The sequence below is a fragment of the Corapipo altera genome, unplaced genomic scaffold, assembly GCF_003945725.1.
Source record: "Corapipo altera isolate COAL_440 unplaced genomic scaffold, ASM394572v1 0, whole genome shotgun sequence".
Taxonomy (NCBI): Eukaryota; Metazoa; Chordata; class Aves; order Passeriformes; family Pipridae; genus Corapipo; species Corapipo altera.
The window spans coordinates 24,690,941-24,710,090 of NW_020884872.1; the positions used below are offsets into that span (position 1 = coordinate 24,690,941).

A 19,150-nucleotide genomic window follows, 5' to 3' on the forward strand; every position below is an offset into this window, starting at 1 on the left:
CCAGAAACCACAACAGCTTCCCCCACCCTGTCCAAACCCAGCCATATCTTAGCTTTTCAAAGCACAGAGGTCTGTACTGAAACACCCTGGTTTGTTGATCTCCTCTAAAAGATAGGGAATTGCTGAATTCAAGTAATTTGAATAAAAAGCTGTAATTTCAAGTTACAGGATTTAAACCCTGTGTGATAAAATTGAATTACTTTGATGGCAGGGGAAAGGATCCCCCTGGAAGCATTGCAGTGCAATTGTCTGCCGCTTAGATGCTTTTCCTCACAGAGATCATTTTCCAAACAGATTCCTCCATCACAGACCAGTTTGACCCACTTTCAACGTTGTAAACAGAGATCAGAACTGGAGCGGGAATTTTCCTTGTCATAGGAGGCTTTGCGCTCCATTAAGTTTTGTTTGTACTTTTATTTTTGGTCAGCTGCTCGACAGAAACCATCGTTTAGAGGACAGCTTTGTTCTGTTTGGGGAAATAGGGAGATGCATCAGAGGATGCGATGCAGCAGCCATTTGACACCCCGTTACCCCCCCTCCCCTCCTGTTAGGGGCTTCTGGAGGGCACAAGAGCAGCTGGTTCGGTGCTTTGAAGCCAGGGGATGGGGAAGCGTGCTGGATGCACGGCTGGGTCTCTCAACACCCTGGCCCCCCTCTGTGGAATGGACCATCCCCAGCCATTGCACTGAGCGTAGGATTGAACAACCCAGGAGCTGCTCTGCTGCGTGTGGGAGGCTGATCCAAAACACAGCCGCTTCCTATTGCTGCTCCCGCATTGCTCAGGTGGGAGACGGACAGCATGGGGCTGGCCTCGGGAAAACAGATACAGATCGCTCTCTTGCTGGATGAGACTTGGTGCGTGGCTGGAAGGAAACATCATTCCGTCTCCCTGAGGTGGATTGGGTACTGGTGTTGACATTAATTTGGTTATGAATTGGGATACTATCAGGACTGATGGCAGCAAATATTAAGATCTTTTTACACGTACCTTGTATATCTATATATGATTCTCTTTTTAATGATAGAGGTCTTTGGCTAAATGAGGCGTTCTGAACTGTAATTTAGGAATAAATTAACTCCTTGCAATTCACAAGGCAGATGAACTGCTGTGCATGAGCACAAGCACTGAGAGTCAGTCTCCAAATAGAGGGTTTGGGCTGCCTTGTGCAGCAGCCATCTCGCCAGCCTTGTCCTTGCGATGAGGGTGTGCGCCTGTGGCTCAGGCAAAGGGAAATTTATGTTCACTTGTCTCTGATTTCACATGGATGTATTGGGGCTAAGTACTTCTCTCCTGTTATGACAAGGTGTGACCTGAATGTGGCATTTCAAGTGTTGCAAAGGAAGAAGAGAGGGAAGGTGTTTTGAAGCCAGAGTTAATAATAAGTGATGATCTTTATAGCCCAGTACCTTTGCAGAGGCTGCAACGGTGGCTGTGATCTGACTGTGGAGCCCAGGCAGAGCTTGGGAATTGTGGTGAACATCCCACCAATGATGCAGATGTTACTCCCAAGGTAGAAATTTCCAGGTGCTAGTTGGCCCTGCACAACCTACATTTTGGACGTTCTTCTGGCAGGATGGTTCTGACCCTGATGCTGAAGGTGAGGCTATTGGGGTCTGCCTGGCTGAACCCAAAGGCTGTCCTGCCTTTGCTCGCTATTATCTCTTGGGAAGGTAGTGGGGATACTTGCATTGCAGCAGCAGCAGAAGGTCATCACAGGACTAGACCTGAGAGGCAGGAAGCAAAATCCTCATTTTAATGTGCATATGCTCTCTCCTCTTGGCAATAGTCCTCCCAAGGAGATTACTGTGCTTCTGGCAAGAATAATCTGCCCTGGACAGCTGTGCCTGCTGTGGCTGCATGCGTGGGGTATGCCGGTGTGCCTACAAATGCTATTGCTCCAGGGTGGAAGCACTGCAAGGCCTAGCCAAGCCCCAGAGGAAAGTTATCCCACAGAAGGTTGTTAGAATGCCTTTATCCTGAATACATGCTGTTCTCCTAAGTGTTGCTGTGAGCTTCTTAGGATTGTTTGGTCCTGTTACAGAGTTGTCATTTACCATGTTACTCTTATTGCCTTGTGAGAGCAGGGATGCACAAATTTCTGAAGGATAACGCCTGTGCTTTTCCTGTCTGTGCGCTGGCTCTGTAGTTCTGGTGCCTGGGATATTGTCCAGAGAAATATGGTCTGCCTGTGCGCATAGAGGAAGCAGAGGACTTGTATCTGTGTTTGCTTTCTCTTTCCTTGAAAATCAGATCCTCTCAATGCGTAAAGGTCTAGACTGAGTTAAATAAGGGCATGCCAGACCTTGAAAAGAGGGAGCAATTAAGGAAACTGTTGGCGATTAAATTGTTTTTGTCAGAAAATACAGAAAAATAATGTAGTTTTGCTGGTCTTACTCTGATTAATGTCCTTTCCACAGTTTCTAGATATGTTCTTTCTATGTCTGTGCATAATATGGGCTGCAGAAAAGGTGATTCTTTGGCCCTTGAGTGCCCTACTCACTCTACCCAGGCCATCATCCAAATGCTATGTCTGTATGGAGAAAAGAAAGAACTATGGGGATGCCATCAGCACGCTTCACTCTGTTTACTACTGCATGCTAGTGGCCAAGGGCACCACATTGTTCAGCTGTAATTCAAGCCTTAATAAAACTAGAAGTCTGGCTTCAAAATTGAAGTTTGCAAATTGTATATGTATATAAGTGTATTTATATATATATGTATATAAAATACATATTTATATACATATATACCTAATGTGTACATATATATTTTTAAAATTTTGCTTTGAAACACTGAGGGGCATTCAAGATAAATCATCCTTAAGTAACAGTTGTAATTAGTTATTACACAGTGTCTGTGATTTGAGGAGCTGGAACCTTAAAACATTTCAGCATGACATTGCAAAAATACTGTGAGCTGGCAGCATGAAAGCAGTGTCAGTCTTGCACCTTGGCTGGCTGAGCTTTACTTCCTGATCCTCAGCCAGTGTGACACTCCTGTGCTTTCCCTCACTTCGCTGCATAGAGCAAAACCATTTTCTCTCCACATCTCTCAGTATTATGTGGTTACTGCCATCACCCACCACCAGAATCATAGAGTCATAGAAACATTTGGGTTGGAAGGGGCCTTAAAGATTATCGAGCTCCAACATCCCCATGGTGGGCAGGGACACCTTCCACTAGACCAGGTTGCTCAAAGTCCTATCCAACCAGGCCTTGAATGCTTCCAGGGATGGGGCATCTGCAACCTCTCTGGGCAACCTGTTCCAGTGCCTCACCGCTCTCATTGTGGTGAGGAGTTGAGGAGAGGTGGCCAGCTTCATCTGCTAGAAGTTTCTGTCGTGCTGCTTCTTTTCATGGATCTTTGGCACCCAGTGGCCAGAGCCCCCTGTCCCTTCCTGGCCTGCGAAACACTGCTGCTGTCTACAAGCGTTTCATTCAGATCTCCATTTTCCTGCTCTGCAGTGAGTGCTGTTGGATGATGTTGGCAGCTTGCCCAGGAGAGGATCCCCTCTGTAGGGCTTTGGTAGTCCTATGGAATATTTTCACAGAGAGGGGCAGGGGGAAAAGCAATAAAAATCATATACCCCCTCCACTGGTGCAGCTGTGCTGACAGAAGTGCTTTTGTTGGCTTTGTTAATGTCACTGGGGGAAGTGGTACCGTTAGACTGGCAGAGGAATTCCCTCTCTGGCATATGTTACATCCACACTGAGGAGCGATGCCAGCATATCTAGCAGCAGAGCTCTCCCAGTGTAAACAAACCCTGAGTGATTGGACTCCTGAAGCCTGAGCTTGCGCTGCACCAAAACAGCAGTGCTCCACAGGAAATGCTGCAGGGTTTATGTGAGAAGGGGTGAAAAATCCCTCCCCACCAGCCTCCCTTCACAGCAGAATGTCTTTAGTTCGGTTCTTGCCAAGCCCACACTTGGAGCAGCACTTCACTGGGCTTTTTCCACTCACTGACTTCAGGGAAATACACGTCTTCCTGGGGTTACCTAATGCTGGCACCCCTGGAGCTCCACAGCCTGATGGTGCTGTGTGGGGTTGCATACTAACTGATTTCCTCTTTTTCTTTAAAATAGCAAAAAAAAAGTAAACCCACAGGAATTAGGAGTATTAGTTCTCAGTATCTGGGAAACATGGGAAAGCAGATTACTCCTGCAGCTGGAACTAGACCCTCTTACGTGTATATATCTTTCAGGCACACTCCTGTGCATGTATTCCAGTAGGACTCCTGCTTAATTCAGGTCACAGTGTGGGCCTGCAAGTGGACCCTGATTGCATTTTCAGGGGCAGCTGCCAGTCCTGTAAGCTTTATATGTGTGGCATTCTCAGTTTCTTAAAGCTGTGTTAATGTAGGTTTTTTGTGTGAAATATAAAAATATAATGGAAACTTGAGAAAACAAAAGTCCTGTACAGACTGGTGCCCTTAACTTACTTGTTTGTATCTTAGGGCTTAGTTGAATACCTGCCTCCTAGGAGTCAGTTTATAGACTTCCAGAGAATCACAGAATTAGTTACTGTGGTAAAGACCTCTGAGATCATCAAGTCCAACCTTTGACCGGACACCACCATGTCAACTAGACCATATCACTAAGTGCCATGTCCAATCTTTTCTTAAACACCTTCAGGGACAATGATTCCACCACCTCCCTGGGCAGTGCATTCCAATGTTTAATCACCCTTTCTGTGAAGAAATTCCTCCTGATGTCCACCTGAACCTTTCCTGCTGCAGCTTGAAGACTATGTATTTGATGGGGATTTAAACAGGGTCCAAGAGAAGTGACAAAAGTACTGTACTTCCACTGCAAAGAACCTGCCGTTTTCCTGAACATTGTTTAATACAGGTGTATATCTGAAAGGATGAGCTCAAACAGCTGTATCGGTTTTACGGTGTCATTTTCACAGGGCAGATGAAAGGGAAAAAGTTGCTCTAGTTGTTGTGTAAGACTCCAAGGTGCAGTTTATAAAGGCTGCCACAAACCTGGCTGGCATTTTAACCAAACTGTAAATTTCCTTTGCAAACAGCTAACTTAGGTTTTGAGCGCTATTTCCAATAAAGGACTGAAGCAGCTAACGCAGAACATGTGTGTGTTTGAATGTAGGTCACTGTTAATGAAGGCTGGTCAGGCAGACAAGCATTTCTGTATGTGTGTAGGGGAAGAAATCAGAAGAGCTGGAGGAGTCTTTAGTCAACCAGAAGTGCTCCTCGTTTCAGATACTATAGCAAGGTGGCAGTTGAGGGAGCGCAGAGCTGTGGCTTATGGGTTGGTGTGGTCCATTGAACAGTAAAGAAAAGGTGGTGGGGTAAGGTTGTGTGGTAGAAGAGTAGGGCTAAAATGTGGGATTGGAAGATGGTGGTGTGTAATCTGAGGTGGGACAGATGGAAGGACAGAGTGTGGAAGGACTGGTGTGGGGATGTAGGATCTGCAGCAGAGGAGTGTCAGATGGGGAGTTAGCTGTGCTGATGGCTTTGGAGCAAGGCAGTGGAATCTAAGAGCTGCTGCTGTGGCTGTCATCAGTAGTGGTGTCCAAGCAAGAGGTTTAGGGAACCTCTGTGCTGTATTATTTCATTAAAAATGGGCATATGTCACTTCTCAGAGAGGATGCACTCTTGAGTTCTTCCAAAGGACACTTAAAGGACTCTCGCAAGTCCAGGAGATGACTGGAGTTTGGAACACTAAGAAGATGAAGTCTTATTTTGTTAAAGTCCTGGATGGGGTCAAGAACATAGGTGCACTCTTGCTTTTACCTTCTGCTCTGTCTTGATTAACTTCGTGACCCTGTATCCTTCTCAGCATATAAGAATTTTAGGGCATATTTTAAGGCACCAACCTTCCCCTTTGTACTGTGTGCAGAGCCTAGGTGAATCCTGGGAATGTAAATTTGGGCACCTTAGTGCATGGCTTGTAGGAGCTTCAGTCTTTTTCTGGATCTAGCTTTTACTGTCTACCTGGCTACCTGCTGCTGTGCTTTCAGAACATGGGTTCCCTCAAGCCAAAATATTGCTGTCTATTCCATGGTGACTGCTGTGTGGATTATTGTTGAAAAGTTTGTGGGCAGCAGGTTTTATAGGTTGGAAAGAGTCAGTGCTAAAGAGGTACAGTACCACAGAGACAGTATCATGGTAAGATCTGTTGCTCTGTCAAGACACCTCATCTTAAAACTGTGGTTTTTTGATAATTCTGATCTGTGTTTTTAGTTTAATTATAGTATCCTGCTAATATGCTGTCAGTTCAAAATGCAATTCTTGAAGTGTTTGGGCAACTGCAGAGGGCTTTGCAATCCTTTAAAGTGCAGCTGTGCCTCCTGTTGTGCTGGGAGGAGTGTGGAGCTCCATCCTCAAGTCCTCTGAGCTCAACTCTGCTTACTGTGGAAGGAGTGCTGCCCCTGTCATTGGTACCTAGCAATAGATGCTTCCTCGAGAAGCAGGGGATGTCCTCATGTGTAGCTATGTAGCCACTCTTTCTTTTCCATCCCTACTGGATGCGATTTGTGAGAGCAGGTGTTTGGGACAGAGCGGGATACCTAAACGCTGCAAGGGATGGGCCTGCTGGGCATGGGTGCAGGTGCAAGCAGAAGGTAACACAATTGGGAGTGGTGGGGAGGGAAAGAACCTGCAGGAGCTGTTGGACAGTTGCAGCTTCACCACCCAGGCTAGTATGAAAATGGCCTGGCTTCCTCCTCATAATGTTTTTAATCTCATTTTTATCCCTAAACGTGAATCCTGGCAACAAACCCCAGCCTGCAGCACTTGTGCAGGAGGTGTTTGGCTGTTTGTCACTGTGCTTCGTTGGAAGATCCATTGCCCTTGACCAGTCAAAGAGGCTGGAAGCAAAGCACAGCTGCTGTGGGACTGAATGTGATCAATAGGACCCTTTTGTTAGCTTTGCTGCATTGTTCATGTACAGTATTTTTACTGGTTAGATTGTGGCAATGCTTTGTGTGTACAAGGTGTTCTGAAACCTGGAGAGAAAACTGTTTCATGCTGAGAGGGGAATCTGGTGTAAAAGGCTCCAGGCAGGATGAATAGGATGAGGTCCAGCATGTGGTAGCAAAGAACAATATCCTCATCACACAGTCCCTACAACTCTTCCCTTTGAGAATGCATTCTTCTGCAATGCTCTTTACAATGCAGGATTTCCCCCTGGTATCCATACTTGAGGGCTGAGTCTTTGAACTTCAGACTTGAGCAGCCATACTCCTGAACTGGACGTTTTTAAGTGTCTGCTGGACATGCCCACTAGTTTGTAGCTAGCTGTTGTGTTCCCTATTAGTTTCTGCTTCTAGTAACTGAGACAGTCTTCTAACTCACATAGTAAAGCATGTTGTACATATTATATGTTGAGCTAGATAAATGATTGATTTAATTTATATGTAATAACCCTGCTGTCATTCAGTCTCTTCCTATTGTCCTCTTGGTAGATTCCAGTTTATATTTAAGACCTCGTACACCTCTCTGCCTTTGACCCATTTTGTCAACTTGTTCTGCAGATAAATGCAAATAAACAGCTAATTTCCCATTCATATAACTGAAGATGTCTCCTATTTTTTATTAATTTCTCATGTTTACTCATTGCAGTCAAAGAACTGCAATTTTTTTCTTTTAAACTCATTATTCTACACATTCCTTGCATATTTTCTTAAGATAATTTCCCTGTCCAAATGAACTAATGGTAGCCTTTTTCATTTTTTTAAGACCATCCCTGTCATACCTTTTCATGATGCAGCCTGTCTCTGCATTGCTCTTTTTTATTATTGTGTTGTTGTTGATTAAAACCACAGATTTAAACTGATCAAAAAGGATGTAACATTTAGCTAGGTACCATCAATTTGCATTGCATATTGTTCTCACCTTTTCTGGATGGTAGAAAATGTACTCTGCTCCTTGATATCTGCAGTGCATCACATGTGTCCTCATTGAACTAGCTGTGATTTCCAGAACTGCTCCCTGAGAGATTAAATCTTAATCAGAACCTGTCCCTGAACAACAAAGAAGTGGTTTAAACTGTGGCATCTCTGTGTATTACCTTACTTGTCTCCTTGGATTCCACCGTGGCACCCTGGTCCCTAATTAAGAATCTGTCATGCCCCTCTGGAATCTTTGTCTTTTCTAATTACTATTAACCTTTTTTATTTGTATTACCAGAGCACATACAGGTTTCAGTTGGACACTGAGGTCTCTTTGTGCTAGGAGCTGTATACACGTATAACAAGAAGACAACCCCCATTAATGAACTGACATTGTTGGTCCGTGAAAGCAAGAGGATGAAGCAAATACTGGAGAGGAAAATATGTTACCTCTTTATTTCATTTGCTTTATGTACATGCAGTCTACTTTTTATTAAGCTAAGTCATTTTGGAATATGACCCTACTTTTATTTTGTTTATCCTTTCTTCTCTGAATATATTTGGTGCCTTTCACGCAGGCTAGGCCTTACCTGCCTGTGGCCTGCTTGCTTGCATGATGTTCTGTTACATTTTGAATAGCCTGTGAGGCTATAAATGTGATCTGTGAGAGACAGGTCTTGCTCCTGAGCTTCCTGTAACTGTATGTAAAGGATGTCATATTCCATAAGTGTAATTTTAACATGGGCTTAGCCCATGTAACTGCACTTGAACATCCTGGGGCGGGGTTGAGTTTGTTCTTCAAGTCCCTTACTGTGTTTCTCAGCTGTCTGTAGCAAAAGGCTGCCACTCTCACATTAAGATTTCCCAGGTAAATAATGAGTTTGCTTCTTTTTATGGGATCATTAGCACTTAAAATTTCTAGCAGGATGCAAATGCTAAGATACTTTTGAATTCTTTACCCATATGCTTCTGTCTTCTGTTGGATAAAAATGCCACTGCAGCCATAGAGCTAAGAAGACATAGCCTGCTTCTTTTATCACCCCGAAGTCTTTTCCCTTGTTTTGTGAGGGAAGAAATGGCATTTCTAAAGATTTACTGTAACTTATTGTTTTGAAGGAAGATGATTTTTAACTGGAAACATGTATTAGAGAGCATTAGGGTTAAGGTCTCAGATGTATATTTGGCATGTATTTTAAACTTCCAGACCTGACATAGAGCAATTTGCAGAGTTTGGGTTTTCTTTGTTGTTTCTTTAATCTTTAATTGGAAATTTTTTTCTTACTCTAATCATGTCTCCCCTTACATCCCCCCCTTTTTATTTTTTTGGCCTCTTTTCAGGTATTATGTGGTCTCTTATGAACTATGTGCAGCCTTGTATGAGTTGGTAGTACATACATCTGGGTTTCTTAGAATTATGGAGCTTAATGTGTTGGAGTCTTTGCGACATTTTGTGTTAATGTGGATTATGTTATGAGACAAGACATTTGTTTCTTTTAAGAGAAATGTAGGTTTACTGTAGGTTTTCTTACCAGGGGTTGTTAGTGTTTGGAGAGCAGAAGTAATGTTAAGGTTTCTCAGAATGAAAAGAGGCCTTGATGAACAAATTAGAAGAAAAAGAAAATGGGGGGTACAAAAAAAGAGATGAGGAAGTAACAGCTATAAAGGGAGATAAACCCCAATTATTACGCAAATAGTTTAAGAAAAAACAGTTATAAATTGCAACTATATAATTCTTATGTAAATATTAAGAGTATGTAGGAAAGAGCATACTAGAAGCATCAATATAGAAAAACTGAAAGAAGTCTCAGGATTCTGTTTTAACAAGGGATGTTGGTATGATAGACTGAGCTTGAGATTTCTCAGTAGAATTAAGAAGTAAATTAATAGAGTAATCAGAAAGTATATCAAGTAAGACTGATGAAACTCATAATGTTTTCAGGAGGGTTCTCTCACTTCTTGTATCCTTCAAACTTCCTGAATTTGTCTTTCAGGATGTTGTACTTGCATAGGACTTCTTTGGCATTCCATTTGCATTATAGTATGGTAAAAGGCTTGTTCTTAACCCATGGTGGTTTATTATAGTACCAGATAATTTGAGGAGTTTGGAGGGTATGTGTATGTGTGCTCTTGCTTAAGGAAAGAAAAATTCTTCGACTTGTATTGTTACCAAATTCCTTGTATTACAAAATAGCAGCTTTGATTTAAAACTCACCTGAATTTTGCATTTAGAAAATGATAGTGACTTGTGTTTTAAATTTCTTTATACCAGGTTGACCCTGTCATGCTGTTGCATTTGTTAATTTTTGTGGTATTGTGGGATCAGAGGTATCTTTGATATCATATAAACATATGGGAAGGCACTAAGTTGGATTCAGCTTGATACATGTTTAGAGTCGACCTTGTGTGAAGTTTCCAGTGCTATGCAGGTGGATTATACTGTGAGATTATGTAGCCTTGACGTACATGTGCTTTAAACAAAACTTCCTCTGACTGTAAAATGTAGTCAAAGGCCACCACGCTGCGTGTTGCAACACCTTGGCTTCCAGCGACTTTCCAGGGCACTTGGAAAGACTTTCCCTTTCCAACAGAACAAGGTGTCCAGGGCTGCATCTTCACTGCAGGTCAGTTTTGGCAATGATTTATTTGCTGAACTACTTCACAGAAATGAATGAATTTTTTGTGAAACTATATGTGCTTATGTGCACATAGAATTTGAGTGAAGCTGTGGGAGGTGAAGCCATGCCCCTGAAGCGCTTGGGGATGGCTGCTTTTCCTTGTTACCCTTGGCTGTCAGGGTAGAGGCTGAGCTGAAGGCACCGTGAACGTGCCTGCAGAGAGCACATGCTGTGTTGCCAAAAAGTCTTAGGTTTAGTCGAGGTTATCCTCTTTGTGAAATTGCTTTTCTTCTGGGGTAGGAAGGGGCTGTTTAATAAACTACAGATAAACGAAGCTCGTTAACATCAGACCCTGGTAATTATTAACTCCGGGTGCTAATATTTTTCCACAGAGGTCTTCGGGGCATTTTTCATGTATTTCCTAGTTAGAAAACCGATACCTAATGGTAGACCGACATCAGAACAAGGAGGCACCGGCAGCCTCACGGACGACACGGGCCACCCGCAGCGTACGCCTTGTCCCCTGTGCGCGACCACTCCTCGTGCCGAGGAAGGGCCGTTCCCGTGCAGTCGCCTTGCCCTGCAGCCAAACCCGTCACGGCACCGGGCTCTGTATCACCATTTAACAAATTAAGAAACGCTGGGCGACGAGGCCCGGGGGCGCTCCCACGGCGGGTCCCCGCCCGCAGCCGGGGCGGGGCCGAGCGCCTCCCTCCCTCCGCCCTCCCCGCGCCGGGGCAGAGCCGCCCGCGACCGCGCCTGGCCGGGGCACCCCTGCCCGCGCTCCTGCCCGCCGCCCCCCGCCCTCGCACGCCATTTCCTGTGCTCCGTGTTTACTTCCCGGTTCAACCCCTCCAGTGGGAGCGATTGGCGCTGCCGCCTACGAGGGGAGCGGGAGGTGAGGGGAGCGGCCGGGCGGGGGACGCTGGTGCGGTACCGTCCCCTCCTATCCCCGCGCTGAGCCGCCCGCCTCTTCTCTTGCAGGTGTACCCGGAGCCGCGGACCGAGGGCGAGTGCCTGAGCAACATCCGCGAGTTCCTGCGGGGCTGCGGTGCCTCCCTGCGCCTGGAGGTGAGTCGGGGCGGGGGGCACCCGGCTCGGTCCCGAGGGCGGGGGGTTTCTCGCCCTGCCTTTGTGCCCGGGCTGACAAGATGGTGGCGGCCGCCCCTCCCCTGGCTGCGGGCCCGGGGGGCGGCGGGGAAGCCGCTGCTGCCCACCCGGGGCTGCCTCGGCGGCCTCGTCGCTGTCCGCTGCGCTGCGGTGGCGGCTGCGCCCCGGGCGAGCCTCGCTCCATCGCCGCGGGATGGCTCGGCTTGCGGGAAGCGAGAGAACCGAGCGCGCTGGTACCGCGTGGAAGGGCCGCGCTGCTCCTCGGAGAGCGCTGAGCGGGCAGGGCGCACCCCGACCCTCTGTCACTGCGGAGAGCCGGGGGTGGGGTTCGCCGGGCCCCGGGGCGGCTGAAACCATTGCTGTTCTGTCCGAGAGAATTCTTGGTGCCTATCAGCTGTGTCCGATAAATTCGTGAGATTGCTTCGGAAGCGCCGCGTTTGGTTTACAAGAAATTAAGTTGGTAACAGCCGAATGAAATGCTAATTGAAGAAAATGGCAGGTGCTGTTCCTTCTATTTAAATTTGCGTTACATAAAAGCCTAGCAAACTGCCATCTTTTCCGAACGTGTGTTCGCAGGGTTTCAAATTAGGTACTTGAATATTGCCAGTATATTTAGCTGTAGCAAGTACATAGTGTTGTCGAGTTTACTTGATGTTTGTGTGTGGGAAGGAACTGATGCGACTAAAAACAGGTTTCAGCGTCTCTGCGTTTGGAAGTGAGAGGTATTGTATTTTCAGTTATCAGAGACATTTTTTGGGGTGGAAAAAATAGTTTCTGGTGCTTCTGAACTTAAATTAGTGAAATGTTGCCGTAATTAATTCTCAGGGTCTTATAGTATCTCTGGTCCTGCCTTTGATTTTTGCCAGGCAGTAATCAAATATCATTAAAAATGACTTTGATTGCTTTCCTGAGGCCTCTAAGTATCATTAGTGAAATTAGTCATACTTAGCAGGACTTGCATTTAATCATAGGTTTCTTTATGGGTAAGGATGGAAATTAAGACAGTTTTTAGCACTGTTCTTGTAGAATATGTTTTTACATTTTTTACCCGCCTTCTCTTCTCCCCTCCAAATACATAGAGAATCTTGTAGAATTTGATGGGAGAAAAACCAAATTAAATCCTAAAATACTCACAAACCAGGTCCTGGGGTGAACTGTCCCTGATGTCAAGGGGTTTTTCTTGGGGGGTTTTTTGGGGTTTTTTTGGGGTTTTTTTTTGCTTTTGCTTTGGAGCATCTGTCCCTCCATTTGTCTTTTTAGAGCTGCACTGAGTTTTTCACACTTTGAATGTTCATGTGTGTGAGCTGATCCACATTTCAAATAGCAGATATGCGTGAATTTGAGAGATCTGGGGAGGAAGACACTTCAAATCTCAATGCAGAAATAAATCGAGTATTGCAAATATTAAAGAGGGGAAAATAGCACTAATATCTTCCCTTTCTCTTTACTAATTTCCTACATCATGTCTTTCACAAAGCTTGGAAGTTATTGCAATTGTGACAAGCTGGGGATAGTTACAGCGTTGCGGTTTGGTCTCTCTTTTGTAGTTGCAGAAAGCTTTTCTCAGCTCTTTTCTTTGGGGTGACAAGAAAATGAAGAAAAATGATTAAAGAAAATATAATTTTTGTCTTGCTCTCAGAGCCTGAATATTTTTGGGCATAGTCAAATTGTTAACCTGGCCTCAGGGTCTTCTCAGCAAGACTGCCGGAAACACCTTTCTTATGTGGAGGTAACTGGCAGCAGTAGCTTCCAGCTCAGCATGTTGGAACAGGAATTACTCCCAAGCTACCAGAGGAGTTCAGAGGCTTGCAGGAAGGGGCACAAATGCTTGGGCTTATGGAGCCTCCTGTGTGTGTATTTATGGCTTGTATGTTGGCCATTCCCTGTTGTTTTCTCATTAGTCTTTCCAACCCCCTAGCTGTGGCCAAAGATGAGAGGAATGGTAACCTGGATTCAACCAGTGAGTAGCTGGCAGGGGCCTCTTCGCCATCGGCTGCTCCTGGGCTCTTTCTCCTCCCTCCTTTAACAAGGTGTGAGTCAGCCCTCATGGATCTCTGCCTTTTTTGCTGTGTGAACTGGGAAGATGCCATAGCTCCCCTGTGCAGCATCCATGTAATGCTTCCTTAACTGTGATCAGGTTTAGAGATTGCATTGAACGAAGAGTGTGAGGAAGCGGGGTATTTTCAGAGAGACCAGATTAGCTAGCAAGGAGTTAGTGGTGAGTATAAATATTTGACAGAGAGGTGGATGTGTATGTGCTAGCTTAAATAGTAGAAACACTTGGACAGTATGGTTGTCAGAGGAAGCTCTGGAATGGTTTGAGATGTGACCTTGTTCTGATCACTAATTTGGTGTGTTTCTTAACAAGTATTCCACAACATGGAGTTTTGCATGACCTCTAAGGGTTGCACTTGAGCCTTATGTTGAATCTGAGTTATCTGTAGCTGGATCGGGTCATTTCTCAGTGTGTAGTTTTGTGAGCATGGTAGAAGCAAGGTAGTACTTTGATTAGACTAAGTTCAGCATTGCACAAGCACTTTTTGCTCCCAGATCTGAACTCCTCTTGGAAGTAATGGTATTGTATTTTTACAAAACCATGTCAGAGCTCCTTGCCTTGCTGGAGCTCTGTATGGCTCCAGTTTTGGAGACTTTGTCACAACATGCTTAAGAACTTGATAAACTACTGTGGTTAATGGAAAGTTGCACAGTAGTAGATGAGTTCTTAGAGTTGCTTTTCTCTGTGGCATCATGTAATAAGAGGACATGATGACTGTTGTTTTCTTATCTGAAAAGTAAGGGGCAGAGATGAGAAATTTTGTTGGTTTCGAAGTGTTCTGGTGTCTGAAAGTTGTTCTTATTTTCTTCTTACTTCCCAGTGAGTTTTGGCTGTTAGAAAGATAATAGAATATTCAGAATGGATATTTCAAATTCTAATGAGAAGGATTGCTGTTCCTCAGAGGAAACCAGTGGATCCTTCCCACATGCCTTAGTATTTTTTGATATTTAAATGTTCCAGAGAAAAGTACTTTATCTGGAGCTTGCAGCAGTCTTCTGTGAGATGAAATCTGTGTTGGTAAAGCGCAGTAAAATAACCAGAAGAATGTTCTGCAAGTGTTGGTTTTTTAAAAAATTATTCTTTAACATATTCTTTTTTGTTTGTGGATACAAGGAGCTGAGACATTAATGAAAAAATGTTCCTGAGACCTCAACCAGGGACTGAATTTGCAACTCCATGTTGTTTTTCCCGTCTGAAAACTGTTAGTGTTTGCTTAGAATAATTATAGTGTTGAATAGTTTATTCTACTTTGAAACTTCACTGCCAATGGTGGATGCCTGTATAGATGGAAGGGACTGTAGAATAACTGCTTATGTTGTCAATTCACAACTTATTTTGCAACTTTTCCTTAGGATATTTGCTGCATGCTGTTCTTGGCACTTTTGCTTTAAAGGCAGTTTTCCCCTACCGTTTTAATTTTGGGTGGGAAGACACTTAACTGTACTTTCTTCTGAGGAGCATGACATGCTTTTCAAAACAGGGTCCTAGATACTTGTTGTACCTGATGGATTCTGTTCTGGAAGAATATGGGTCACTATGTATGGTTAAGATGGAACTGGCTGCAGATGTATCTTCCACAGAAGTTTGGCAAAAGAGACAAAAATGAAAAAGTGATGGTCACAGAGCATTTGTTTCTACCTGAGCCCTAAGAAGTTTTGCCATCACAATCATCTTGTACCTATATCATGTTACTCTGGTTTTGTTCTCTTTCAAAGGAGTTTCAGCTTCCTGAATATAATGCAGTCTTTTCTTAGTCTTTGACTAGAGCTGTTTGACAGCTTGCAGGGCCAAAAAGAGGGCATGGAGAAATCACCGTATAGTTCAACAGCAGTGAAGTTTGTTTGGGGAGCACTTAAATATAGAATAATAAACAAAAATAATTTAATGGAAAGCCATGTTAGTGTCTACGGTTTAAAAGGCAGATTGCTTGGTATAACCTGTGAACAATACCAAGCTCTACATGATCAAATTCCATAAGCAGTGTCTTGGAGCATTTTTTTTCTGGTTTTCATCAAATAAAAGATTAATGGTTACTTATCTGCAAGTATCTAATGTTAACAGATTTCTTGAGCTCAAAAATATTTTATGTTTTTGACTTTTGTACTGATGGGCAAGATGGCTAATGGAAATGAAAGACAATCTAAGAACCTTTTCTCTACCTGCCAAGAAACCTGCTTGCCTCTGGGGTGGGGTTCAGGATGGTCATTTTAATATATTGGCAGCAATGCTGAAACCAGCATTTTATTTCTACAGTAAACTGACCAAAGAAGAAATAAAGCAAACCTGGCAGCCTTATGCACTCTGAGATCCTGTGTTTGCTTATTATAAAATCCCTTGTACAAGAGGGATTTGCCCTTAAGGTTCAGAACACTGCATGCAAATTTGGGAAATATAATTCATGGCTCTCAAGATTTAATCAAGATATACAAATGCCTATAAATGCCCATAATAGAGCGCTAACCTTGAGGAAAATTTTGTAAGGGGTACCAGTGTCATTCTGTTAGATCAGCTAATCTTTTGGGAGCAAGTGTGCCTTGTCTGTCTTCTTCTCTCATACCTACCCCTACCATAGCAGTTCATCTGTTAGGTAATACTTCTTTCCTCTGAGCCTTACATACTTCTTTGGATCATTATGGCTACAGTCCTACTACCGCTGTGGATTTGGAAAGGTATTTTGCCAGATGGCTTTCAAAGATGTATTTGCATAAGGAAGATATAGGCTCTGCTGCTGGTGTGGATGGATTTGGCTGGCAACTGTTAGTGAATTAGGAATAAATAGTTTTCTAGTACTGAAGAACTTTATGCCAGTCTTACGATGATGTTATAGAAATTAAATCATCCACCTATTCCTTTCAGCCCTTGTTCAAACTGTCCGTCTTTATTTTGTCAAGAACAATATTCTTTGAATTTGCTCTTGACTTTATTCCAACAGAATGTCTTTCTAACCCAGAAGGTATGCTGCCAAACACCTTCAGGATTCTTTGTCATAAACATTTGCCAGAATGTTGGTGTTTTAAAGTTACCATTCTTTGCTTACAGACCACACATTGGAAAGTTTTATTTGGAAGCTGAGATCTCACTGGTGTTTTTCAAAAGGGAAAAGCTGTACCAGAAATTTGTAGCTTTTAATTGAGATATATATTCCTTCCCCCCATTCTCACCCCAGTTTGTCCTTGTTCACGAAACTACTCTGAATATATAGTTACACAGTTAAATGCAGTGTGTCACTGCAACTTAGCTTGTACGTACTGACCTCCAAGACATGACTGTTCCCGTCACCAGTTTGTCCTTTTTCTCATGTGTAAATATGATGATTCTGAAAATCAGAAATCAGTGTTTCTTGCAGTTTGTTTTCAGGTCTTTGTTTTTGTTTTTTTTTTTTTTTTTGGGAGGGTATGGGGGGTGAGGGACCGTCTGTTTTGCGCAGGGTGTACAATAGAGAATTGCAGCCTGAGCTCCATGATTGGAAGTCCGTGTTACCGTGTCTTGGAACCTAAGGTAGAAAGAGGCTGTTACTTGACTGTTTACATTACTTTAATAAGAATGGCTTTTTGTGATATGAAGGTTTCTTATGATTCGCAATCCTTTGTATTCCCATTGAAGAGAAGCCTTTGAATACTACTTTAAGGGTGTCTTACAATTAGAATGGCGGAAAAGTAGTCTTTTTTTCCTGAGGTCAAGCCACTTCCTCATCTTGTATACCATTCATGGTGTCATGATAGGTGAGAAGGTGATGCAGAGAGGCAGGAACATACAGCATTGGACAGGAAGGAATGGCAGTACCAGAAGCTGTTACAGTTTTGTTCACTAAAATATAGTCTCAAACACAAATGTACATCATAGCTTTTGAGATCCTCACATGGTTCCCTGTTCACTTAAACCTTCTTTCTCATTCTATGAGAATTTATTTCTTGTGATTCTACTGAGCTTGTTGCATCACCAGTAGTGTGATATTCTGCTATCACCTTTTGACTAAAGTGACTCCAGTGGCTTTCATTAAGTAGGAAGAATGTATCTCCTTATTGGGGTTCATGTTCAAAAGCACCTAATATGGAATAGTTTTAAAAAGACTTAAAAAAAAAAAAAAAGAAAAAGGTAGCAAGTAACAAAAGTGGATTACAAGTGTGTGTCTTTGTCACAAATACTGTAACAACCAGCTGAGGAATGTGCTAGTATTTCTTTGGCTGCTTCAGGTTTATATTCAGTACTTCTCAAGTAAAAAAAGATTTGAAATTTTGAATTGGATCATGAATATTTTAATTCCTGCCACTTCTTTTGTATTGCATGCTGGTGTGATACTTTGAACACAGAAATATAGGAGAGTGGGCATGTAGACTCTGGCACAATGGCTCTATATCATGAGTGCAGAACCCTTTCTTTGCTGCATGGACCATACGTGATGATGAGTCCAATGTGTCAGCATACATTTGAATTGTTTCAGTCATGTCTTGGTGATCAGCATATACAAGGCAAGTTACAGTGGCGTTGTAAATATTAACTAGTTCTTCTAGCTTGGGCTGAGATAGAGTTGATTTTCTTCCTAGAAGCTGGTATAATGCTGGATTTTGTATTTAGGATGAGAATAATGTTGATAACTCGATGGCTTAGTTGTTGCTGAGCAGTGTCTACACTAAGTCAAGGACTTTTTAGTTTTTTATGCTGTCCTACCAAGGAGAAGATGGTGGGGACAGGGAGTTGGACACCCTGGACAGCTGACCCCAGCTGACCAAAGGGATATTCTATACCGTGTTACATCGTGCTCAGCGATAAAACTGGGGGGGAGTTGTCTGGGGGCTGTCTGCCTGCTGCTCAGGGACTGACTGGCATTGGTAAACATTGGCTGATGTGCAGTTCCATTGTACATCACTTCTTTTGTATATTCTTTAATCGTTATTTTCTCTTCCTTTTCTGTCCTATTGAATTGCCTTTACCTCAACCCATGAGTTTAACCCCTTTTTTTTTTTTTTTTATTCCTTTCCCTGTCTCACTTTGGGGAGGAGTGAGTGAATGGCTGTGTGGTGTTTAGCTGCCTGCCGGGTTAAACCACAACATTGGTATGGATCTGTTCAGAGCAGTTTTGTGAATGAGTTGCTCTGTGGTTTGGGAGAGGCTTCTGTGTAACTGCTTTATTTGTGGTGTTCGTCTGGATCTTGAGAATGAAATGAACCTTCATCTAACAATTAAAATGTATTGCACTATTAATTGAGAATGCACAGAAGATTTCAGCATTGTACTCATGCTCAAATACACCAAACTGTTTTCACAAGAGGGTTTCAGTGCTTCTTTGATAGAAGAGGAGTTAATCATGTGAGGGAAAGTGTGGAAACTAGGAAAACCAGGAGAAAAGGGTGGGTAGAGAGGGCTGAAGGGTTTTGAGCAGAGCTTCAGAGTCCTTGAGGCGTAAAATTCTCCTGATTTGTCAGAGGAGTTCTTACTCTCTGATTTCTTTGGTACTCTCCTGCTCTCCAGCTCTTTATTATGAAGTGCAGCGAGGAAGGGCTTATCTGCTGGTTTTCT

The 19,150-nt window shown here is 43.4% G+C and overlaps 1 protein-coding gene across 4 annotated transcripts in view; it reads left to right on the forward strand.

Moving 5' to 3' along the window:
• ARHGEF7 (Rho guanine nucleotide exchange factor 7) overlaps positions 1-19,150 on the forward strand; it is a 125,741-nt gene that overhangs the window by 3,828 nt on the left and 102,763 nt on the right. For 3 of the 4 annotated variants that reach the window (XR_003527165.1, XM_027640092.1, XM_027640103.1), the window contains exon 2: positions 11,452-11,538. Coding sequence is in view for 2 of the 4 variants with exons in the window: in XM_027640092.1 (XP_027495893.1) it covers positions 11,452-11,538 (87 nt within the window). In the remaining 2 variants the exon portion in view is untranslated. Of the gene's footprint in view, positions 1-11,242; positions 11,366-11,451; positions 11,539-19,150 lie in introns of those variants that run through there. The other variant, XM_027640117.1, reaches the window with a different exon arrangement.